Raw genomic sequence first — 26,029 nt, 5'->3', positions numbered from 1 at the left:
ACTCGAATCTGTCTGAAAGACTCCTCAGCCTTTTGTGTGGACAAACAGCGCGGTCTGACACGGTAAGAGAAGATGATTCAAGTGCGATGTCCCTCTCTACAGTCTTTCCTCTAGGACCAACTGTCTTACCAGCTTTTATCCACCACGCTTTTGAATTGTTTTGCAAAAAATGTCTTTAGTGTCCTCACTATGACGTGGAATGGAAATGTGCATTTTTTCCACAGGGTAGGAGGCACTGCTTGGTTTCACTCTCTTCCTAGTCAGTAACTTTAATTTATTCTGCCTTAGAAAACCTCAGTCAATTGTGAAATTACATTTAAGGAAAAAAAAATTTTGTTTTTAAAAACACTTTGCTTTTTATTAATAACAGTTGGACTGTAGTGCCTAATGAAGCTTTGTAGAGAGCATGTTGATGTCTTTGTTAGAGATAGAGCCGTTGTAACCCTTTACTTTTAAGTTCACAGCAACTTCCTAGTGATTCCAGAATTATTTGTCAAGTAGTGACAAAAGGGAAGACAAAGTTTGACATACACAGTATAAAGACTTAGAAAAGTCTTTTGCAAGGAAATCTGTTTGGTGATTGATAGAGCATTAAACATATGTTCTGTGTTTATATGCCTACAGCACAATACTGAAAACTTAAAATTAGTCTCTTGCATAATTCACAATGGTCTGTAGTCCTCAGGGACAGGCTACTTACATTGTACTTGGACAATTTAATAATTATGAAAATATAGTTAAATTTTATTTTGTTGATACAAGGTTAGGACATCTTAATACTGCCTTGGGAACTTTAAACATGATTATTGATTTATCACAGTTCTATGAACATCTTTTCTGAAATATTGTATCTCAGTGTCACCATTTAGCTTCTGTTTGCCTTTGGAAGCTATGTAATGAACTCAAACCAATGGCTATGATTTCTTGGGAAAAGACTGCTGACATGTTGCTTGCAAAGCTGGTGTTTTATGGTATCTTTAATTTATTATCTATTTTCTCTGTAAGGACTGGATTATGCCATTAGCATCTTCCTTAAAGGTCATGTTCTGGGGTGTTTTTTCTTTCTGACATTTGTCCACATTCAGCACATATGGAAAAATTAAGTTTGCAGATGTGACCTACATTGAGTATGATAATATTTCTGAAATAAATCAAAACTAATTTGCCTAGAAATATTATTGAGAAACTGTTTTAAATGTCAGTGTGCTAGTGAAATTAACAGTTGTTCTTTTATTGAGCATGCTGTTCTACTGAAGTTGCCCTCTTAGTAATTGTCAAAGTATAAAATCTGTTCTGAAAACTGTCTTTGCCATTTATTACTGAGGATGTTTACATTCATAAAAGTTCCTAGATTGACCACAGTATTCAGTTTGAAATATATTTATCTGGTAAGTCACCTAGAGCATTTGTATGAAACTTTTGGTCCTGTCCTGTGTAGTTGTGCAAAGGACTTGATGAGACCTAGTCATGACAAGATTATTTCATCCTGGATACTTAAGAGAGGAAGTCTTGACTATGCTGAAACAAGTGGAAAAAATTCTCAGTGATTTCACTGTTGTCAGTATTTAAACCAAATGTGAATGATGCATCCATCCAGTGACACTACTGGTACATTCACTTTATTCAGATGTCTTACAGATACCTTTCTAATACAGACTGGATTGATATTACTTACCAATTATAAGTGAGATATATAATTTGTATATATTTGCTTATTTTTACATGGGTTTGTGAAATAAATGGATAGTACTATATATGATGATTCTTGGTTTGCACAGGTTAATGGCTGATCGGGTGCTTGTGATTGGCAGTGGAGGGAGAGAGCATGCGCTTGCCTGGAAGTTGGCCCAGTCTCCACATGTAAAACATGTTTTTGTTGCTCCAGGAAATGCAGGAACAGCTGATGATGGAAAAATTTCAAATTCAGGTAAAAAGGGGGGAAGAATAAATTATTGTGCCAAGCAATCAGTAATACGGGTTTTGGAACAGAAACAAAACTGACCACATTTGCACTGAGTTGGTAGGAGATAGCAATTACTCTTTTCTTTTACTGGTACCACAAATTATTTAAGGCACATATTTATTTTTTCTGTATGTTTTGTTTCTGAATTTTAGAACTGCCTAGTAAAATATCGTACTATATCTATTTTTAGCCTAGCTTGTTAAGATAGTGAGGCTTATATGAGACTGTGTATTTCTACACCTCATCTCTTTCCTCCCACTGTTATGCTTGAATTCACTGACCAATTTCAGTGAAACTTAACAGAGGAATAGAAGGCTCAAAGTTATTAACTTCTGGATAGAAACTTCACTGGTGTCTGCCCAGGCTGCTCAGCTAAATTTAGCCACATCATGTACTGGCACTGAGTAAATCTTTGCTCAGGTGTTGAATCCGAGTTTCTTTGTGAACTTACAGTTTTATTTTTTAAAGTTTTTATTCTGTTATGACAGGCAGCTTTTAAAAGTTTATACTGATTACATACATCAAATAAAATACATTTAAGAAGTTAGCAGATGTGTATAAAAACCAGTAGTGCAAATTGGAAATGCTCACTGTTCCTTCTGGACTCTTACTATTATATTGTTTGTTTTACTGTGCCCTTCATAGGCTGTTTCATTATTTTAATCATACTTATTAGGGAGATGGAACAATGACATTCTCATCTCCCATCTCTTATTTAGGCTTTACAGTGGTAACTTAATATATTTCCTTTTCCTTTTCAGCTGTGTTAGTGAGTAATCACACTATTGTTACCCAGTTCTGCAAAGATCATAACATTGGACTTGTGTTAGTTGGACAAGAAGCTCTTTTGGCAGCTGGTAAGGCTGAAATAAACTAACCAGCACCTTGAATTCTGCTTTAAAATTACCTCTTTTGGCTCTTAGGACACACACTGATTTAATTAAACTGAAGAGCAAGAAAATTTGGATTATCTTGTAAATGTAAATTGTAGTCACTGAAAATATTTGGCTTCATAGCTGTATGCTGCTTTTTGTATGTTAGAAATCAGCAGAGGAAATCATGCAGGATCAAGAATCAGTAATGGTTATAAGTACACCTGTGTCTTCTGCTCTGCTTCCCTTTTTATAAAGAATTTTCTTGCAATAGCCCTAACATTCTTGCTGTATGCAACCATACCCAGACCATCATGTGCATTTATTGTAATGTGGTACAGTAAGTTCTCCATGTCTTAAATAGTGAACAGAAGTACCAGACAGTCCTAACAGTAGTCATGGGGTAGTAACTGTGACAGTGCTTAGTAATGTAAAGAGCTAAAGACCCCTTAAAACTAAATGATGAAACAGGTCGTTAGGTATGCAGAACCTTATTTTAAGGATGAGATAGCTGTTTGAGACAAGGAAAAGTGTAACAGAGTGCCGGAATGGTTATGTCATTTTCCTTTTGTCAAAATGACTTGATGTTTCCAAAGACACAACTTGCTTCTTTTGTTATCTTTGATAATTAGGGATTGTTGATGACTTGAGAGCAGCAGGAGTTAGGTGTTTTGGACCATCTGCAAAAGCAGCCCAGCTAGCATCCAACACCAGTTTTGCCAAAGCCTTTCTGGATCGACATGGGATCCCAACAGCAAGATGGAAAGCCTTCAACAATCCCCAGGAAGCTTGTAGGTTTATTATCAGGTAAATATTTTGATACTGGAAACTCCTCTGTCAAGTTATCTGTGTGTTTGGCCCACGATAGTTACCTAGAACTTGGTAACTTTTCAACTATTGTTCTTCTCAAGTAGCTACTGAATGAATTCATTTTGTAATTAGAGACAGATGGTGAAGGTGCAGGGAATTTAAACAGGTTGATTTTTCTGTTCACAGATCACAGCTCTTCTTCCCTTTGATCAGCTTCTTCAGGATGCTAGTTAGCCATTTAAAAGACAAAAAAAGTGTGACAGAAAAATGTTTCAACAAATATTTCTGTAAGGGTAAGAATCATTTCTACACAGACAGATATCAGCAAAATGCTATCTGTGGAGTGATTTGGGAGGTACTGCTCAAATACTCATAACTTAAGGAGGATACTTTTATTTCTTCAAGGCTACACAGCTTCTCTCTTAAATGGAGAGAGAATTGTAACTGCATATCTCTGCAATTGCTTTGAGTGGTAATGCCTCTGAATTCATTGGGGATCCTTTAGGAGAGTAACTTACCACTGTGTCTATTTTGGTCCAGTCTCACAGCAGCTGCTGTGTTCAGCTACACTGGTCTGTGGCTGTCTGTTGGTTTCACGGACTTCTTGTCTTTGCTGTCACATGCTACATGTGGTACAATCTAGTGGAACTTTTTTTTTTTTAAATAAAAACAACCTTTTCACTGACTTTGCTCTGTAACAGCATTTAGTCTGTAATACTGCCATGTAGAGAAACAGGCCAACAACTTGTATGTCTGTAAGCATGCATAAGACTCAAGAAGGAAAAATGTATCTCAGGTCAGCACACTGCGATGTGGAGAAAGGGAGCTTTGTGTGAGCCTACTTTGGCTGCTTGTATAAATCTAGGGTTGAGATTTATCCTAATATAAATCATAATGTGGAAAGGAGGAATGAGATGTTGTTTCAGAAAACAGGCTAGTAGTGTGTAGAATCAGTGCTTCAAAAGGAACATTTTTATTTGACTGTCCACAAGCTGGAGAGAGGTGAATGGATAAAGTGTAGTTAAAACTATGTTGATGTTACACTGTTCTCTTTTTTTGATTCTAGATTTAATTTGTGTTTAAGAGTAAGTGGAGCAATTCTGGGGATACAGTGTTAATACACTAGTTCTAACATATCTTTTATGTGCAAGACCTAACTTAGCCTTAACCTTACAACCCTAAACAGAACTTCCATAGTGGTTTATAGCATTATGTACTGTAATCTGGTGTTCATCAATAAGTTCATCTTTCCAAGCCTATGACAGGAATAAAATAGTAACACAACTCAGGGAAAAGAGGAAAAAACTGCATGTTGTTAAAGTTCAGTGACTTGTCCAAGGATATACATTGAGTTGGTGTCAGAACCAACAAGAGAATTAATGGATTTCTGGTTCACAGTCCTGTGCTGAGGGCTGTAAATGCCCATTCACCTCCATGACAGGATGGGCTAGGAAGGAATGTGTTTTTCTGATGTGTTATTCTTCAACCATTTAGAAAAAAAGGAAGGATATGAGAGGTGTACAGCTTAAAAATTATAATTTCACTGGATGCAGTAGGGATGCCTGAATCTCACTTTTGCTTTCATTTAAAGCACAGACTTTCCTGCACGAGTTGTACGGGCAAGGGGCCCTGCTGCTAGAAAAGAAGTGACTATTGCAGCCAGCAAAGAGGAAGCCTGCAGAGCTGTCCAAGAGATTATGCAGGTGGATAAATCTTTAATTAATCAGTGGGAATCCAGTTCTTGATGTTCTGTAGCCTGTGAGTTTGTAAATTCAGCCACAGGAAGCAAGTATTTTCAGGAGAAACTTGCCCATTTGACTAAGGAGTTTCTCTGGGTATAATTCTCAAATTCCTCATGTTTGCTCCAGATAGTCACCAGTGAGCAGGCTTTGTAGAGTTTGTGACTGAACTCTTGTTCCAGCACTGAGTCCCGTTGCCCAGCCCCTCCAACTTTTTCATTTTTTGTTGGCTCCTGGGGTCTGATAAGTTATATTTCAGTGTCTCTTCCTTATCTCCAAATGAGATTCTATTGGCTTTGCTCAACATACCAGAATTCAAGCAAGCTGGTACTTTTCATATACATTGTTGTTTCTGTTAAAAGAAAATAAAGAGAGAATTTAGCCAGTAGAAGTCATATTTGCTAACTGAGGAATTTTTTTTTGTACAGGACAGAATGTTTGGAGAGATGGTTGTTATTGAAGAACTTCTTCAAGGGGAAGAACTTTCTGTATGTGGTTATGTACTTTTATTCTTCAGTGTTATTGCTATGCTCTATGCATAAACACAAGTTTATTGTTTTAAATAGTTTTTTTGTTTTATTTGCACTTACATAAATAAATATGCAATCTAAGCAATTTGATGTCATTCTAATCAATATATGTTGTCAGTAGAATTTTCTTCTACATTAGCCATAAAATTGCAATTATGGTGATCAATTTAGGTGGAAAATGACCTTTTTTTCCTAAGGTGACCTAAAACATGTTTGTATGGACTTTGTCTTGGAAATTGTTGTTACGTCAATAATTTTGTGCTAAAGTTTAGTGCCTATTTTAGCACTTTCCTTACCATGGATTACTACTCAGTGGCAGGATAAAACTTAAGCATGCATATTCTATGCCACATGAAAACTGAAAACAAGTTCTTTGTGCAGGTTTGTCCTGCACTGAGAATACCTCATACTCATACAGGCCCCAGATCTGCAAACACACAGATTTAACTTCAAACATATAAGTAATTCTGTCAAGTCAATGAAGACTATTCACATGACTTAAGGTAAGCATATGTCCATGTGACTGATAGGTCAAGATCTAATTTATCAGAGAGGAATTGTTATGAGGGCCACCATTTCTCCTGATTATTTAAAATTGAGAAAGTAAGCTCAATCCTTCAGATCAGTGGGCTTGCAGCAGAATAAGTGGATCCTGTTGCTTTCTATCTTTGATTCCTAAATTCTACTGGCAGAACTGAGCCTCAGCCTGTGACCAGCAGTGTTAACTTCCCCTAGGACGGGACATTGTCACTGTTTCTATGTTGTGTGCATCTCTTAACAGTGTTTGTGCTTCACGGATGGTGTCACTGTTGCCTCAATGCCCCCAGCCCAGGCCCACAAACGATTATTGGATGGTGACCAGGGTCCAAACACTGGAGGGATGGGAGCCTATTGCCCGGTTCCTCAGGTATAGCAGTCCTCCTCCTCAGCCTGCAATAAGGCTGATCACATCTGTGGTTAATATATCTCCTTTAGGGCCCAATCTTGTTTTTTATCACATAGGCCAGATTTCTTCTGGAATTCATTGATGCTTTGCTTGTGTAAGCACAATACAGGGCTCAAACTTTAGTAGTCATTCTTTAGGATTTAATGAGCCAGTGTTCTGAAGAATGGTCTCTCTTTTACCTTTTCCATTATTCCTAAACTTGGTGTTTCTCTGCTCCTATTAGCATCACTTGAAATGTCCCTGCAAAATTCCCCGCATGCCTGGAGTCTTTGTGTCTTGAATATAACCTTGGATTTGTTGTTGATTCTTAAAGCTGACTGCATTGTTCTAAATATGCTGCTCAAGTACATTATTAGTGTGGTTTTTTTATAAGTACAGAAACAATCTTGCTGTGTACAGGCCAGGTTGCCAGTGTCTCAAAACTCCTTAAAAATGGCCTTCTAAAGAAAGAACCAAACAAAAAGTCCTGGGATGCAAAGGATCAGTGTATCTGCCCTTAAGGCAGCAGCACCCTAATGGAAGGAGTACAGTGGTTGGGGGTGGGAGAGCGGAAAACATAGCTGAGGCATTTACTTACCCCAGTCCTTCCAGGTCCTATGAGCTAGTCCAGCAAATGTCATCACTGTCTCAATCAGTTTGATGTTGATCGTTAGGTTCCAGAAGTTCTTCTAGAGAAAATCAACGATGCTGTCCTTCAACATGTTGTTGACAGTATGCGGCAAGAAGGAACAGCATATGTAGGTAAGTAAGTATTCAACTGAAAAACAAGGTAAAGTCATATCAAGGTTAGTTTCATTGTTAAAGATTGCTTTTGAATTCCAAATATTTGTTTAAAAAAAAAAAAAAGTTGTTAATTTTTCATGCAGTATTAAGCCTCGCTGGTTTGGTTTATAGCTCCTGCTTTGGAGAGAAGAACTTTTGTCTTTTCTCCATAAAACATACTGTACTTTATTAAATATTTTTTATTAAAAGTTGCAAACAGAGTCTTTGTAGTTCAGGGTATAATATATACTTAAGTTCAATTGTAGTGTTCACTCCTATATACAGCAACCTAAGTTTTCTTAAGATCTTTGTCTTAAGGCTGTTTTTGAAAAGGAAGGTGATGCTCACAGCTGTCACTTAATGCCAATGGCTGCTTTTGGTACTGAAGGCTGTCGAGATCACGTACATGTAAAAAGTTGGGTTCCAGTCTGTGATGTATTCTCTGCTATTCGGTAACTTTTTTACAATGCCCAAATCCGCAGTAAGAATGTAGTGGGTGTTGAACATTTTCATGATAATGATGGAGGAGCTGATGCTTTGTGGGTTTTAAAATTTAACACTTGTTATTCTCTGGGGATTGGTTTTCTGATCATACAATGAAAGGCCTGCTTTAGATCACCATATCCGTATATGTGAATTGCAGGAGAAATTACCCAATACCAACTTCAATAAGTTTTTGTTTGTTAGTAGCAGTAGTGAATTTTGGTTTGGTATTTTTGCCTGAAATACAGAGTTATACATCTGTATTTATACATAACAACAGTGCACTTAATGGTAAGAAAATTGCAAGGTCTGCATACTGAATGAGGTTTTATGAGAACTGGTTTTTTCATCCTGTCAGTTCCTTCTGATCTCTGAATGCCTGCATTTAGAGAGCTGTAGCAGGAAACAGAACTCAATTTTCTGATGCAGAGGGGTTGCTTTCTGTTGTATTTAGTCTAAAATGTGATGCAATATTCCTCAGGTTGCTGCTTGCCACTTTGTTGGTTATTGTGGAATTATTATGACTTGCATATAAGTGCTTGCAGAATCCTTGCTCCTAATTCCTTATGATTTGTAGAAATGCGTCCCACATTCCAAAATACTGTGTTGCATTTAAAGGAGTTCTTGAAAAATAAACCTTTAAATTAATTTGCTTGGCTGTGTTCTTTCTGTTCAGGTGTGCTGCAAACAGGTTTAATGCTTACCAAAGACGGTGTGAAAATTTTAAACTTTAAATGTCAGTTTGGTGACCCTCAGTGCCAGGTGAGTGAAAGATACCGGAAACTTAAATATGCTTCATTCTTTTACCTCTGACTGTTCTGGCTTACCTCTAGGGAAATTTGCATGCTATATTTGGATTTATGTCTTCCTTCCCCTGAACGTGCAGATCTGAATGTGAATGTCTTAGACAATGTACGAGGTAACTTAAAATTTTGTCTAGTCAGCTTCTGTAAATTATTGGTTAAAGACTTTAAATTAAAGAACTGTTCCTCAGATTTTATTTTTCTGGATAGAAGCAGAATGGGAGGGGCCTAAATTCATGTTCCTTCTACATAATCTCACATCTCATGTTTGTAAATTTATGACTGTTGCAAAAAGATGCTGCAAATTAATGCTTACCTATAGTTTCCAAATCTGCTGGCATAGGGAAATACAGTATTTTCAGTTTGGCAGGTACAGATTTTATTCTATTAATTGAATTTTCCCTAAGTTGAATTTCAGCAAGTCAGCAAAATAAAAATTAACTTCTATCACTACGAAAATTTTCTGCAGGTAATTCTGCCACTGCTTAAAAATGATTTTTATGAAGTGATTCAAGCAACAATTGATGGCAAACTCTGCAGCTTCATGCCAGCCTGGTCAGAAAATAGTACAGCTGTGTGTGTGGTCATGGCAAGTCCAGGATACCCCGGAGACTATGACAAAGGCATGGAGGTAACAGGTAACTGCAGGAGGTTGTTTACCATTTAATTTCAGCATAGTACTTCAGTAGGTCTGCATTTACCTCTTCTCCCAGAGATGTGTACAGGTCTCCGTCCCACCCCTCACACTCTATCAGAGGGTCCTATTCATCTGTCACTCCTGGTCCTTGTGGAAGGGATAGCTGCTCAGAAAGATCTTTTAACTAAAGTGTATGCCTGTCCAAAGTAGCATAGGGGCTAAATGTTTAAAGTTACATCATTCTATAAAGCTCTGGCTGTAGCTGGTTGCTGAGATAAGATGATGATGGGGAATTACATACTCCTGGAACAACTCTGGTGTGTCCACCTGGAGTACTTCCACAAACTGTGCTGGAAACGTGGACCGTGATGTTGTCAGCACATGACTGCTTTTTCCTAGCTTTGCTCCCTTGCCAGGAGGTTGTATTATCTTAGCTAATGCCTGACCAGGTGATAAGGGTGAGACTTGAGGACCTACGGCCTTTAAAATAGGAGCAGTGCATACCTCCACCATCAGTGTGGTTCCTTCCCTTGTGTCAGCCAGCAGGGTCATTGCTGTGTAATACTAATAAGGACCTCTTCTTCATAGGGCTTGAAGGGGTTTTGGAAAAGGTGGGCATGTGGGCTTTAGATCAATATTCATTTTCTGTGTTAAAATTGTTGTGGTTTAATATCTCATTAAGATTTTTTAAATATTTAAAAACAGAGGGAGCTGTTGCAGAACTATTTCCTGTCCCCTCAGCTACTGCCTTGCCAGTCCAACACTATGCCTTGTGTAAAGCAACCCAGACAACTGATCTTGTATCAAGGCCACCTTATTTTTGTCAGAACTCCAGTTACCCTACATGACACAGGGAGAAGGTCATGTTATATTGCTTTTTACCTTGTCAAGATTTCTGCTGTCCTGTTCTCCTCACCCACCCTCCTCTTGCAGTTCCCTCACTGTATTTATTTTGTCAGTGATATTCTGGGGAACTCTGCATTTCTGTAACTGTAAAAATCCAAACTACATAACTGAATAAATCCTTCTGCTAGTGAGCTACCTTTCACTAGTCAGACTCAGGAACTTAACTTTTTTCAAGTAGATATTCATATCTTTAGGAATGGGGTGGTATGACACCCCTGCTTGTTAATCACAAAAAAACCAGTGAAATTCAATTCATTCTTTTATTATTATACTCCAACCTCTGGACTTGTGTGGGGGTTTTTTTTTCCTATTTTTCACATTGATTCCTACATTTTAATGGCTTAACAAACATTTTAATCTGGAGTATTCCTTAAAATGTGATGGGAAGGAGTTAGGTTTCCATTGCAGCAAGGCCAGCTGGGGCTCAGCTTTGACCTTGTCAGGGCAGTGCTGTGGCAATGTAACACACTGTACGTTCAGCAAGTACAAAGGTCCTTTTTACTTGTTTATAAAATCAATCTAGCTAATAGCAAGGGGAAAACTGTGTTTTGTTTTGCTTTTTCCAGGTGATGGCAGCAGTTCCTCCTCTTCCCTTATCCTCTCCTCAGAATATGAATCTAAAAAACCCCTGAACAATTTTGCTTTCCTCTAACAGGAAAATACATGGAGACAAATGAAAAGAACAAAAAATGTCATATGTTTTAGCTATTGGGCAGCCACCTGCAAGTGTTTGTAGAGCATTGATTCCAAGTGTGGTAGCGAATTGTGTGGAATGGGCACAGCAGAATAGCTAGGGTAGTGCTGAGGTGACATTAGTGTTAATGGTTTAATGTCAGGGAGAACCCAGGCAGTAAACTGCTATGAATCATGATTTTTATACAGGAAAGTCCTGCACAAATTATTCACAATTACAATATACAGCACAGCTTTGCCTTGGCACAGGGTAGTTGTATGTCCTGTTGTGGCTCCTGGATCCCTTACTTCTGTTCCTGTGTCATCTGTGTCCTTACTGGACATCTTAGAAGGGAGTCTTAAGGCCAGTGGAGTGGGATACCCTTCACTGGTAATGCTGTTTTTCAGAAGAAAGATAAGGTGGGAACTTTATGGTTGTTCTCCCTTGACTGAAGAAAGGGCTTCAATCTTCACTGCTTTGCCAACACAGTATGTGATTTAAAATACTCAGAGAATTCCTTTTGCTTTTGTAGGTCTGCTGCAAGCCAAAGAGTTAGGGCTGCAGGTGTTCCATGCTGGCACAACACTGAAGGATGGCAGAGTGGTGACAAGTGGTGGCAGAGTCCTCTCCATTACTGCTGTTAAGGAGGACCTGATGAAAGCATTGGGAGAAGCCAACAGGGGTGTAGCAGTCATACGTTTCAAGGGTGCCACTTACAGGAAGGACATTGGCCATCGGGGTATACGTCTTCTCAAACAGTCTCTGTATGTAAGCAAAGGCACTAGCAGAAATAGATGCTAGTCCAAAGTTTTATATCTATTATTCTCATTTGTGTAATAAATGATGGTCTATGCAGAAAATGTCACTACCACTGCTAGCATGTCCTTTACTCTCTGCAGGAGTTTAATATACAAAGAGAGATATGTGGAAACTTTAACCAGTGATGTTTTGTTTCATCAGCTGGAAACATCAATTGTAAGTGGTACCAGATCAGGTAAGACTGGGAAGAATCTTTCAATTTCCTCAGTATATTGAATGGAACAGAACTTTTTTTTTTCCCAGGAGGTGAGCAATGCATTCTTGGCATTGAAACTGAGCTTGAGAAGCTGGGCTGGGATCACCATGAAGAAAGAAAGCTAATTTCTTTCTCATCACTCCTCTTTTGCTTAACTAAAAAATAGTTGGCTTACCATGGAGATGATTGCACTTTTTCAAGGTTAGTCTAGTGAACAGAATTAACTCCTGGATTAATGGAATGGTTTTGTACATCACTGGACAGAAGTGATCCTACCAGCTGTATATGAGTGCAACATCCAAACAGTTATTTTATTAGGGTGTATCTTACATCACCGAAATTGTTATTTGCTCTTCAGACTATGTCTTTTAGTCTTAGCAGTGATCTACTGAGGAAAATTTCTTGTTGATTTTTTTCCCCTTAGAATAAAGTAGCTACATAAAGAAAAAAGGTGAGCTGTTAACAGTTTGGTAAAAAGTTTAACCTTTGCTATACACAATCCATAGGTCACAAATACAGAATAATAAAGATCTATTTACAACACCATGAAATATGTGACTTTGGGGTCCATGCTTCATAGAGCTCTGCATGTTTCTGTCAGTGGACACACTGCTGTCTTCTCCAAGAAATCGTAATTTGCAGTACTTGCCCTGGTGACTGTGTTGGGTCTTTTTATTTCCCTTAAAAATGATCCTTGACATATTTGTACTTGGCAGGCAGTCATTCAGAAGTAGGAGGCTTTGCTGGCTTCTTTGACTTGAAAGCATCTGGTTATGATGATCCTATCTTGGTATCTCAAACTAAAGGCCTTGGACCTAAACTGCAGGTAACTTGAAACTTGACTGTAGTAAAGCTTATGTTATCTCCCAATACTGTTTTAAATGCCACAACCAATGGCACTATCTGCACCCTTCTGAGCATTATAAATACATCTCAAGTCCACTGCAATGGTCATTTGAATTTTGTAGATGATCATTTGAGCAAGGCCTGTGCATATGTTCTTGAGAATGTGGAGGCTCTGGATATTTTGTGATGAAATGATAATAAACTAAAAAATATAGTGGAGCACTTAAGGAACTAAGAACCAGAACTTTTGCTATAAAATAGAGGGTCCATTGGCTTCAAAAAAGATCAGTTCAGAGGAGTACAGGGGAGTGTTGAAATGATAACTGTCAGACATAGCTTAATAAATTGTATGCAGAGAGGTAGCATAATTAGCTCTCTTAGGGCACTGGGGAAAAGAAGGATGGAGGGGATAAACATTAATGGGGAAGAGAAGCAAATAAAGAATGCTAATTATACAAGAACACACAGGATAAGTTGAGCCAGAAATATAGTTATATATTGAATCAGAAGGCTTTCAGTCATCAGAGGAGTGGAGGTCTGAAGCTGCCTTTCACTGGTCAAGCACAGCCACTTAACTTGTTTCAAGTTGCTATTCATACCTTTAGTAACAGCATGATATGGTGTGGCTACCTGCAACAGCAGGAGACTGAACATAATAATTCAGAAGGTCTTTTGCAGGCTTACATCCTTGGACACCCCTGAGCATGAAAAAGTGATTGGTGCTGGCTCTTGTGAGTCTTTGTTCCAACTGCTTGGCAGAGAGACATTCCCAACTGTGTTTACACAGACTGTTCCCAAGACTCTTCTTTGGCCAAGAAAAGTTGGCCAATGCCTATACGAATTGTTACTAGATCAGTGGGAGGGAGATGTTACAATGCAACAAAGGACATGGGATGACTGGTTTCCATAGCACTTCTAAATCCACCAGCCAGTGAAAGAAATCAGGCTTGTAATCCAAACACAGAGTTTGTTTAGGTGCCAATCTGTTACCATTTTGAAGCTAGTGATTAGTATTTATCTGCGTTTTTCCCTTGCCCATCTTTCTGTACTGAGTTTTTCTGCCCTGGTATAACTACACTGATAGACCTGTGTCAGTAAAAGGTAGCTTCCTTGAAAATTTATCCCTATATATGCAGTCTTTGTCCCATTTCAGACTCTGAAATGGTAAGTGACAGAGATGAATTGCACCGTGTGAGCTGGTGCTGTGCATCTACATCAGCAGTTGGCACAAGCGGAACTGCTCTGCTGTATCCCTGACAGTGTAGCAACACCTGCTTGTAATAAAGTAGTGTAAATGTCACCACTTTATAGAAGCCATGATGTCTGAATCAGGTTTCATTACTTGTAGGATGCAAACACCTTTAACTTCTTTAAAAAAAACAAATAGCAGCCTTCCTGAGGGAAATATTATTGTTTTGTGAAAGACCTGTCTTTCAAGGGAGCCTACAGACCAGGCCCACATTCTTGTCTGTGACATGAGATAGCTGAGATCAAAAGACTTCTTGGGGAGGGTGGGAATGAAGAATCTCATTTCCCTGTAGAGGGAAGAAGAAGAAGAAGAAAACTACCTAATAAATTGATTCACTGCACCAGTGAAATTAGTAGACAAAAGTAAAGCAGAACACACAGTAATGTTGGAGCAATCTGTTCTTATTTTTGGAAATTGGTAGGAAGTTCTACAGGTTGAATATCCTGGGAATTTGTAATTGCTTTTAGACACCTCTTATTCTGGATTTGACATAATATTCCAAAAAGCAAACAAAAAAAACAACCCAAAATGACAATTTCTGGGTAGCTGGAGCTAGAATTTGAATTAATGTTTCAAAAAACAAAATAGATTTTTCTTTTCTCTGTAAGAAAATGGGCTGGTTTTCTTGATTTAAACTGGATGATGCACCAGGTTATCTTCTGCCTCTATGTTCTATACTGATTCTTTTCAGGGAAAAGAAGATTTCTGCTTTTTCGACTGATTAATGTCTGAATTTTGCGTATTTCTTGTCACCACTGCTGGTTCCGACCATGTTTTGCAGATTGCACAAGTATGTAAAAGACATGACACCATAGGTCAGGACCTGGTTGCCATGTGTGTCAATGACATCCTGGCTCAAGGAGCAGAGCCTCTCTTCTTCCTCAGTTATTTTACCTGTGGCAAACTTGATGTTGAAGTGACTGAAACAATCAAAGAAGGAATAGCTGAAGCTTGCAGAAATGCAGGATGTGCTTTCCTGGGTATGAACACTCCTCTCCTTTGAGATTTGAAGATTCTGATGTTGAAATGATTACTAGTGAAATAGACTTTGTAGGCAGAGGCAGTATGGTGGCATTAGACCTGTTGATTTCTGTTTGGTGGAAAACAGTCAAGCATTTGGGCTTAAACTCTTCCTTATCTGTAAAATGGTTCAGCACAGAGGGATAATTTTTACTATTCATGCATTTGCATCCTAATTCTTGCTTATTTATCCTTGTACAAAGGAGAGCAAAACTGAATGCCTCACATTCTTGAAGTGTTAATAGGTTTTCATTCCCTCTCTGATACTCAGTCATAGGAAGGAGGTGCCAGATAAGTAGCATGAAAAAAAAAAGTTTCTTCTTTCAGTAACTTCATGAAGCTTTGTTTTGTTGAAACCTTGAGGTGAGGTAAGAAACCAAGAAGAATTTTAAAAATATATCTGAATGTGCTTCTTAGGCTGCATGTCTCTACAGCTATCCTGGATATGTTGCTTATTTTAGGAAATGCTATAGATTTAAAGTTAACAATAAAACATACTTACAGCTAGTGCTGACTGCTTTCTCTCCCCACTTAGGTGGGGAGATGACTGAGGTGACTGGCATGTATTCTTCTGGAGAGTATGACCTGGCTGGCTTTGTGGTTGGTGCAGTGGAGCGAGGGCAGATGCTTTTGAGGCTGCAGAGAGCTGATGAGGAGGATGTGCTTATTGGACTGGCCTCTTCCGGGATTCATGGCCGTGGCTTTAGCATCATAAGGAAGATTCTCTTAATGTCCTCCTTACATTACTCCTCACCAGCACCTGGCAGTTGTGGTGACAAGACTCTAGGTACATTATCTTTCTTCTCAAAACCAAACCTGCAAGTGAATTGTGTTCAGACATTTTCATAACTAGGTGCTGCCAAGGGTTGTTTACTTCAGTCTTTGGGGTAGGTATGTGGGCTTGTGTCCACAGTTTTGGAAGAGTGGGCCAGCACTTTTTGCTGCTTTCCAAGGTTGTCTGCCACAAAGAGCAGAGGGGAACCTGTTCAGAGAAGCATTCCCACTAAACACCTAACGATCTTTTAAACAAATTGATTGAATTGACACTTCTGTTTGCAGGAGATACATTGCTGACCCCAGCAAAAATGTACAGTCCATCTTTGCTGCCTGTCCTTCGCTCAGGGCATGTGAAGGCTTTTGCCTTCATTGCTGAGGAGGGGTTGCTGGAAGGCATCTCCAGAATCCTGCCAGAACACGTCAGTGCTGTCCTAGGTAAATATCAAAGATGACTGTTTCTGTTTGACAAAATTTATATACAGCAGGGACTTGACTTTTCAGCTTCAGTTGTAGAGATACTAAAAAATGTTATGTGTCTACATAGTTGGAGACTGAATGACCTGAAGTCAGTGCTTTTCCAAAGAGCCTACCAAAAGCATTTCTATTTCAAGTAAGCATCAGCTGATGAGCACCACTGTCTCTTTGGACAGGCAAATTTAAGGAGAGTTTGAAGGCAGCTCATCTCTAGGACAAAAGGTGTTTAAGAAGATTGTGTGTTCTGCAGGACACCTCTCCATACTAAACATTTTGACCAAACAGTGAAGCTTGTTGAGAGAATTAATTTGCATTATTTGCTCCACAGTACATGTGTACACGCGCACACGTGCACACACATTTAATGCAGTTTTGTAGTAGGTGGTAGCTTCCCCACGACAGATTAGCATTTGACATCTGTAAGTAAGGTAGAACTTCTTCTGTTGAAGCTGAAATTGGGCAGTGTTCAAAAGCTCAAAATACTAAAGAAAACCATATTCATGTGAGTCCAAAAATATTGTGGGGATGACGAGGTGGGAAGGAAGGTGTCTGTATGTCTGTCTGTATTTCTCTAGAATGAAATTAGAAAGGAAAGAAATAAACCCAGCTTACTAAGGTGGTGCCTAGCTTGCTTGCCAGTGCCTGGAACCACAGACAACTTAACAAGCCCAAGGGTTTGTTAGTTTTCTAAAGTGAAGTTGAGATGGCAAGTCTGCACTATCAAGCTTTCCACAGACAACCCAAGGCCATGCCTGTGTGAGTAGGATCACTGTGAAAGCCCATCCGTGGTTCCCATCCATGTGTAGAACACTCAGCCCTGTTCCAGTCTGCCCATCAATACAACTAAGTATACACTTTTATTATTGATTCTTTAAAACAGAAAACCAGGATCTGCCTAAGTAGTCCAAAAAAGCTAGAAGATGTTTTGTCCCATGCTTCCTTCATCTCTTACAGAAGAGGTGTAAGTCACCTGTAGCTTCTTCCTTCTGGCTGATGAGGGATGAATACATTTTAATTCGCCATCATTTCATACATGTTCTCATTGGAAGGCCTAGAGAAGACTTGGCTCCCACACATTATGGCTAGAAACCTCTAGCTAAGCAGTACCTATAAAGCTGACTGGAAGTTGGGTCAGTTTCCTCCTTGGACAGTATTCTTAGAATAGCAAGAATTAGTCTCTATCAGGGCTTGTAATATACCACTGTTATTGTATGTAATAAAAGATGGGTAGCAAACATTTGTGCTGACCATATACAAATTTCAATCATTTTCAGATGCTCTCAGTTGGAAGATTCCTGAAATATTCTGCTGGTTTTGCAAAGAGGGAAACCTCTCTGCGGAGGAGATGGCTCAGACATTTAATTGTGGGATTGGTGCAGTCTTGGTCGTGCAGAAGGACCTGGCCCAGCATGTTCTCAAGGACATACAGAGACATGAGGAAGCTTGGCTGATTGGGAAGATTGTTGCCCCTTGTCACACAGGTTAGCAGGTGTCCTAATGGGAAATGAAGACACTCACAAAAATTAAACAGAGTATGGTTTGATTCAAAGTGTAGCAGATTCATCTGTCTCACTTCAGAGGGGTTTTCACTTAAGGATGTGCTATTTCATTTTTAAGTTGATACAGGGTAAGTTGTTTTAGAGTGTGATTCTGTGAAGTGCTGAGCATCTCCTGCAAGGCACCAGTTGTCCTCAGTTGTGTAGGTGTTAAAGAGTTTTCAGTCATGGGTTTCTCTAGGTTTGCTTTATTAACAACTCAGAGTTGGGCCACCACCACAGTGAATGGCAACCTTCCAAAAATTTCTCATTCTTATATACCTTTTTACCACCCATTATCCCAGTCCAAAGTCTTTGTAATTTTCCAGTTGATCTTGGTTCCCATGTCGTTATCATTCATCATCATCTTATCTCATCAATTCTTCTTTTGTTCCATCCGGTCATCATCCTGTGGGTTTCGAAGTCCATCTTGGGTCAGTCATCTCATCCCCTTTACTTTAGGTCTTGTACCTACACAATTCTGAAAAAAACTCTCTGGTTGTTCCATTTCACATTCATCTTTGTAAGTTCTACATATTTTATTCACTCCCCAGCTGTGCACCTGTATCTTGCTGATTTTTCATCTTTTGTTTGATCTGTCTCTACCAATTAGCTTGACTGGGTTTTAATCTGGTCCTGAATTGGGGCTATACAAGGGGGCAGGCTGAGGATGCTGTTCATGGCCTGTTGAGCAGCTCTGTTGCCATTAATAACCTTAACCCACTCTATATTAATTTCTAACAGTCTTACAGTCCTAAATTTTCTAAAATCTTCTACAGTAGGCACTGAGGAGACTCCCTATTGCAAAGTTTGTGTAGTTCACATCTGTTGCCTATCATTTCACTAGGCTGGAGGCTACTTGACACCCTCATATCTAGATTTCATTATCAAATATAGTGAGAAGTGAATGTCTTGTTTTCAGAGTGGCACTACTTGAATAATGTCTAACCTAGGTACCTGCTTGAGACTTGAATAAATCCCTCTCATGACTGTCCATAAGGACTCAAACATTAATTGATTATATTTTACCACAATCATGGTAATCATCCCACCTCCTTTTCAACCCCTCCCCTACTCACATGGATCCTGTGTAAAGATTGAGGATAGGCCACAGCTGTGTATAGTCATATGTGATGGTTAAGTCTTCATTCTGGTATGTTCACTGATTGACATACAGCAAGGTGTAAGCCAAAATCTCTCTGGGAAAAAACAGCTTGGGGAGCAGTTTGGGCAGCCAAAATGCAACCTCAGTTCTGTCAACATAGTTTTTAGTGTAATTTTGCAACATGAGAGAAAGACGAAGACAGGTATAAAAGATGGGGATAATCCTTGAAAAGACCATGCCATACGTAGGCCTTTGTAAACAATTCTGCAAGTAAGTAACACAAAAGAGATCAGCACAACTAGTGTGAGATGGCTTGTTCAACTAGTACACATTTTTGTAGTTCAGTTAGTGCTAGCATAAATTCATTGCTGATAATTGAAACTTATGATTAATAAACTATACGAAGTAAATTTGGATAGAAAAGTAAAGTCTAAGGTGTTTTAACATTTTCCTCACATATATGGAGGAGGTTCTCACATCGAAGTCGAGAATCTTCTAGAAGCTCTGCAGCTGAGCAGCCCCCAGCATCTGCTGAATAACACTGTTGGTGAGAGTCAACACCAACCCAGAAAGAACAAAGTTAAAGTAGCTGTTCTCGTCTCTGGAACAGGTGAGCTTTCATTTGTTATCACACAAAGAAATGTCCTCACAAAGGAGAGGCTGAATTCAGCCCTGATACAAGTGCATCCACCTTGCCTTTTTTTCAGTAGAGTCTATGGAGCCTTCTAAAACCAAGGCTGCATTTTGACTGGAAGTCAAGAAGTTGTATTGTACTGCTTAACAAATTAGGTTTATTAGTGCACAAATTCCTTTAGTCCTCTTCTATTTGTGCAGTTGTTGAAAACAAGATTTTTCTTTAGATAAACGTGACTGAGAGCCAATTCTCAGTGACATAGCTGCTCACCTATTATTTCATGAATGTTTGCTCTCTCTTCATTTGAGGCACAAACCTTGCTGCGCTCATCAGTTATGCAAAAGAGCCAGGCAGTTGTGCTCAAGTTGTCCTTGTCATCTCCAATAAGTCTGGTGTGGAAGAACTACGAAATGCAGCCCGGGCTGGAATTCCCACCAGGGTAAAGACACACATTTCCTTTGCTTTTTATCACCAACTCACAGCTACTGAATCCATAGGTTTTTATGAAATGCTTGGTAAGCATTTATGTTTCACTTTTGTTTAAAACTTTTACTGTGGATAAGTGGATGTAGCACAAAGCTGTCAAAGTTATGAGTAGAGGCAGAGCTGAAAGCTGTATGGACAGTACTCATTGGAGGCTGTGAGTCTTTCACTCTTTAGCGAGTGCTACAGTCCAGAGTTAGGAAGGGACTAAAACTGCAAGTGCTTTGATAATTTGGTCTGAGACTGTAGCCCATGCAGCTTCAAGTTTTAACTGAAATCAGTAAGAGTTTAGGGTCTGCAAAACATATACGCATTTTGTCTCCTTGGCTCATCCCTTTTTAGAAAGACCTTTGTTTCATGTTGTGCTCAGTCACTTTCGGTGGTACCATACAAGTCTTTTCTCCTGCCTGTGGTCAGTAGAGTAGCACTGTGTTACAGAAACTTTCACTGGTTTGTTTCATATAAAAAAAATATAGAAATGGCCTACCATCATGTCATCGTAGTTGTCAAAGTACAGAACATGGCTTCTGAAAACTTTCACCAAGTTGGGATTTCAAATGCAGCCCATCAGGAACATCTCCTTCTAACATAAAATGATTTTGAGCAGTTATCATGTTCATAGAGCTATTCACAGATGGAGATAAATACTTAGAAGCTCTATGCATTATAAAGTTTTCAGCAAGCTTCCTCAACAGCTGAGTTGGATTCACATTACTTTTTTACTGGAGGTATAAAGACTCATCTCTAGAAAAAAAGTTACGTTATTCATTCACATTTTCATAGGCAAGAGCATGACAGCTTTGTTAGCTCCTTATTTTAATGTCCTCATGAACAGAGTCAGGAATCAATACTTACCTTGGGAGCTGAGGCTGATAGGTGGAGTAGAAATAAAAAAGTTCCTGACTCCTCCTCCCCTTACACAGAATGTCTGGCCAATTTGTTGTCTTTTTAGGTAAGTTCATGGTTTTCAGTAAGCCACTACAGACTAACTGGTGGTGATGTTGTCAATGACTCATTACTATTTTTACTTTAGTCTTTGGCTAGATGTTCTGGAGTAAGACGTCAGTATCTTCCAATGTGTTCCCCCTTATTTCACCCTACACCACATTACCCACCTGTTTCTCTTTTCACAGTTGGCTTCTTTTTGTGCAGATTTTCTACACGTCCTAGAAAGCATCCTGTGTGATACAGCTAGTGTTAGCCAGCAAGTGATTGGGGCATTCCCAGGAATGTTTATATGAATGTGAAAAATCACAAACGTCCTGAATAATGTACCAACTTATAGCTTCTTAAATCTTTGATTGTCCTGGAATGAATACGGTTTGCTTTCTCTTTGCTGCCCAAGTAGCTGCTCTCATTCACATGAAGTTATTTCCTTGATATGGCTTTTGATGTGTTTTAATATTTTAGGTCATTGATCATAAGTTATATGGGAGTCGCTCTGAATTTGACAGCACGATTGACCGAGTTCTTGAAGAATTCGCTGTTGAACTAATATGTCTTTCAGGATTTATGAGAATTTTGTCCAGTCCTTTTCTCAGAAAATGGAAAGGTAAGAAATTATACGTGTAGAAGAGAAATTAAAATATGGATGCTTGGTCTCACCAGAATTACACAGTCAGTTCTTCGTCTTTTGGTTAAATCTCTCAGCCTTGCTGACACTGAGGTTTGCACATAAATCAGTGGGGCTGCCCTATGCCTTCATTCGTTCCAGCCAGTGGGACTGTGCTGGGATTCTGACTGTGTATTGTCAGAGAAATGCCTTGTGCTGGCATAAGGAGTAACAGAGGGGCAAAATCAGGGTCATGAAGTTGGTCTGTGTGCTTTCCTTCTGGGAAGGAGAAATGCCTGTGAAGCAGGCAGGAGTTTGGTTCTGTCTGCAGTAGGGGACGGGTAGTGTAACAACTGTGTCATTTGTCAAGGAGCTGTGCTGGGGAGTTGTGCTGAACTTACTCCCTGCAGTTCTCACTCAGAAAAAAATGGGAGAGAGACTGATTTCTCAGTTCATCTCCCTCCTGTGCTGCCCTGAGGGCTGCACCGCATGGCACTACTCTGTACTGTGTGCTGGAAATACAGCCGTTACAGACCCCTGAGTGAATGTGACTCTGCTGTTGGGCAGAGGTTTCTTTAGACGCATTCCAGGCCAGTGGAGCCTGGAACACACACTCCTCTTTCCTGCTGGCACAGGGCACCAAGTGCTAGCTCCTGAGGCCTTGCTCAGAAGTTACTCACTATGCAGATTGCACTTGGACAGGTTCCTTTGGGAATGATGTTTCCTATGAAAATCACTTCCATCTGTGTGGTGGCTCTGCATGAGGCTGCAGTCTGACATCCTCCGCTTCCAAGCCCCTCATCTGCAGCATGAGGGCTGGTCACCTGGGAGGGGAGAGACTTACCACTCCGTCTGTCCATCCACAGACGCAAAACCAAATGAGATCCTTGGCCTTAACTGAAACATGCTTGCCTGGCTACTGCCAAAGCCTGCACACCATCACCTGTGTTCCTGGAAGAGCAGTGTTTCCTCGGATTTCCTTAGAGATCATAACACCATGTGTATGTTTTGCTTTTTAACCTGAATCTGAACATGCCCTGTTACATTCTGACTGCAGTTGAGACCATTTAAACTCCTGAGTGGTGCTCAATGCTGTTGTTTTGAATTGACAATCACATCTCACTTTTATTTTTAAAGGAAATTCAGTTCAAATTGATGTTTTTTTCTCCTCCCTCACTGATGCCTAGGGAAAATTTTGAATGCTTCCCCATCACTTTTCCCACCAATCAAGGATGGAAATGCCCATCAGCAAGCCCTGCAAAGTGGATTCAAAGTCACAGGCTGCACCATTCATTTTGTCCTGGTAAGTGTCCTCTTGCCTAACATTGAGTAAGTTATGAAAAGGAATTTGCTTTATTCTTTTCTTTCTGAAGGCAGAAACAGGAAGAGGTAACAGGAATGTGTGGAAATCTTGGGATTGTTACCAGTAAAACCAGGAAGATCTGGGGGTTACATTGCATTTGTAGTTCCTTGAGGTCCCATCTTCTTCCTTCATATTATGGATTTTCAGTTTCTCCTGCTCTCAGCAAACTACACTCTGAATCTTCTAGCCCATGTCTCTCTTCCCACTATATGCCCTGATGTAATGTAGGTCCCCATAATGGAGGTGGCAAGCCTCTCCAGATGTACTTTAAGCCTCCTGCACAAAACTACACATGTGCTTGCCTAGATCTTTCATGAGACTTTCTCTGCCCATCCATAGCCTTCCTGAGACAGTTCACCAGCCTCTTCTAAAAGACTCCTAATATCCACATTTTAGGAGGAATCTAGTCCAAAAGCAGTGATCCACCAGGAGCCAGTATCTGTGAAGGTGGACGACACCGAGGATACACTGTCAGAAAGGGTTAAAGAAGCCGAGTGTCGGGCTTTTCCCATCGCCCTGCAGCTGGTGGCCAGTGGAGCAGTGCAGTTAGGAGCTGATGGTAAAACCTACTGGAAACAAGAGAGTCAAAGTCTGGGTCTTCAAGAAGAGAAGAGAGACTGCACATCCTCTCTCATAGCTCTGGAGCCTCAAGAAAATGATGTGGTGTAGCCAGTTTAATGAGTGGCTTGCTCTCTGCTCATCTTTCCCTCCTCCTCCCTGCCCTCCATGTGCTTCTCTTTGTAGGCATATCAGTGTCACAGGTTTCCATTCTGAGCTGTGATTCTTTTCCCTTAGCTTGCAGCTTTAGTTACACTCCTTTTGCAAAATTGGCGGTGGAAGCCAAGCTATCATTTCAGATTTTGAATTTCTTTTTGTTCTGTTTTTTCATCTGTAAAGGACGTACTGTGTTACAAGTCAAAGAGGGGGCTTCAGCTGTAAAAGTGGTCTAGCTTCAGAGGGAAATTAATTCTTCCAAGGGATCAATTTTTATTGGCTGCATCACATTGCAGAGCACCAAGAGCTTCACAAAGCAACTACAAACAGGAACCATGCTGCTGCAAGAGGGTGACCAGCTCCTGTTGGATGCAAGAGGCCAGACATGTTGGGGCAGATCAGAAGTGAGGCCCAGCCTGGCACGGTGTGGATTTGGGAGTGAACGAGCACTAGGGATGAATGTATAGTTCTGTGGGAGGAGGTGGGAGCCTACAAAGACCTCATCCTTGCGATCCCCACCACTGTGGGAGCGCCTCACGGTACACTGGAGAAGCGGACATGTAAACATGCACCTCTGTGGGAGCCAGTCTAGTGAGCTGCCAAGCAGAAGATCTGAAGGCCAAAAAGGCAGGGAACTTTCAGAAGGCAAACCACAATGAAACAAACTCCCTTTCACAGATTGTCAATATGATGTAATAGTGCATACTGAACATACATGTAGACACTTTCCCCTGCTCCTTGAAAGGGAGGGGTGCATAGACATTCCCAGAATTTCATATTAAAACATTTTGATCTTGAGGGATGAAAATTTGATTAGAGGGACTAGAAACACTGGATTTCAGGCATTTCTTCTTCCTTAATCTTTGAAATCAGCAGAACAAGACATCCTCAGCTTAACTTGCAGTAGCAGGAAAATCTCAGTTTTCTTTGTTGATTGAATGATTGGCTTGGTCTAGGGAGTCGCTGCTGTCAAATACGGCTTTTGCTGTGGAAGTTTTTTTTTATATCTGCTGGAATAATGACTTGCATGCAAGTAACAAATCAGAGGAAGAAAGCTAGCTAAGAAGCTACTTGAACAAACTAGAACAGAAGTAGCCAGAACTGAATTTTCCAGAGGAGGGATCACTAACAGCCATTAGATGCAGTGAAAAAAATATATTCTTCTTTTGGTATTACCTGTACTGTACTAGTAAGGGGCATACTGTATATCTCGCTCTTGGCTGTATCAGACTCTTTGAGAACATGAGTCAGCTCCAGCTAGAAACTCTAAATTTTTCTTTTTTTTTTTTTTTTAATGTGTAGCTAGTGGCGTTTCAGGAGAGGAGAAAGATTCAGATCCCTCCTGTAAGCTTTGCCATTTATGTACAGAAATCTGTATTTGTCTCTTGCACTCCAATGACTGGAGCAAGGAACATGTATTTTTCATGATCTGGGAGAAATAGGAAGAACTGTAACAAGGCAAGATTAACAAATGTTTGGTATATATAGATAATTTTTATGATAAACACATTGCTTAGTTTGCTTTCAGTCTGTTGTAACTGTGTAGTAACTTCCTGTTGTATATTATTTGAATTGCATAGCATGCATGACTGAACGTTCCAAACTCAACAAATAAAACGTTAAAAGTGAATAGGGTGCTAGTTATTGTGCTCTGATAGGTCTCCAGGTGATCACTATGGTATTGAACAACTCCTTCTCTAATTGCGTTCCTGGGATCCCTCTGAGATTGGGTGTGGTGATAGTCTATGAATCTATTTAATTCTTTTTACAGAGTGGTAATTGAAGCAAAGCCATCTAGCCAAAGATCTAGTTCACAATAAAATTTCTTTTTATGCATTTGTAGAAATGCTGATAGGTGCTTAAATCCCATTTGTCATCAGCCTTAGATGGCAAAATACCCGAGTCTTCATCAAGCTGTCTGTGATGGTGTGGGGTATAGGCTTTGCAGTGCCTGGGTCTTCCGCTGTTGACCTTGCTGGCAGTGCTTAAACTGCTTTTAAAATAATGCTTTATTTATTAACTGTACAGATACTGATTTCACCCCTAGTAGTCTTACTCCCTCTAACATGTGAGTAAATTTAGGTACAATTTCTTTTGACTTGTAAAATGTTTATTTTGTCATGACTAAGGCACTGAAC

The 26,029-nt window shown here is 39.7% G+C and overlaps 1 protein-coding gene across 1 annotated transcript; it reads left to right on the top strand.

Annotated features, from left to right (window-relative positions):
* LOC104839852 (trifunctional purine biosynthetic protein adenosine-3-like) lies at positions 1-23,846 on the top strand. Its single transcript, XM_010580417.1, has 22 exons — positions 1-62; positions 1,779-1,927; positions 2,725-2,820; positions 3,468-3,642; positions 5,237-5,348; positions 5,813-5,872; positions 6,696-6,821; positions 7,514-7,601; positions 8,782-8,867; positions 9,378-9,546; positions 11,657-11,888; positions 12,024-12,118; positions 12,856-12,965; positions 15,016-15,214; positions 15,790-16,041; positions 16,314-16,466; positions 17,780-17,986; positions 19,615-19,755; positions 20,088-20,218; positions 21,673-21,814; positions 23,002-23,117; positions 23,574-23,846. Exons 2-22 carry the CDS (start codon positions 1,783-1,785, stop codon positions 23,844-23,846), a joined length of 3,108 nt encoding a protein of 1,035 aa, XP_010578719.1. The 5' UTR covers positions 1-62; positions 1,779-1,782.
* The last annotated feature ends 2,183 nt before the right edge of the window (positions 23,847-26,029 follow it).

Source organism: Haliaeetus leucocephalus, unplaced genomic scaffold (assembly GCF_000737465.1).
Source record: "Haliaeetus leucocephalus isolate CR32 unplaced genomic scaffold, Haliaeetus_leucocephalus-4.0 Scaffold702, whole genome shotgun sequence".
In the NCBI taxonomy this organism is placed as follows: domain Eukaryota; kingdom Metazoa; phylum Chordata; class Aves; order Accipitriformes; family Accipitridae; genus Haliaeetus; species Haliaeetus leucocephalus.
This window is presented reverse-complemented; position numbering and strand designations above follow the sequence as displayed.

What these genes read in the sequence shown, in the direction of transcription:
- LOC104839852 (XM_010580417.1), top strand. Translation starts at nt 1,783, where the DNA reads ATGGCTGATCGGGTGCTTGTGATTGGCAGTGGAGGGAGAGAGCATGCG. An exon ending in ACACGTCAGTGCTGTCCTAG is followed by an intron (nt 16,467 to 17,779) that starts GTAAATATCAAA and finishes AATCATTTTCAG; the next exon opens with ATGCTCTCAGTTGGAAGATT. An exon ending in GGGCTGGAATTCCCACCAGG is followed by an intron (nt 20,219 to 21,672) that starts GTAAAGACACAC and finishes TTAATATTTTAG; the next exon opens with GTCATTGATCATAAGTTATA.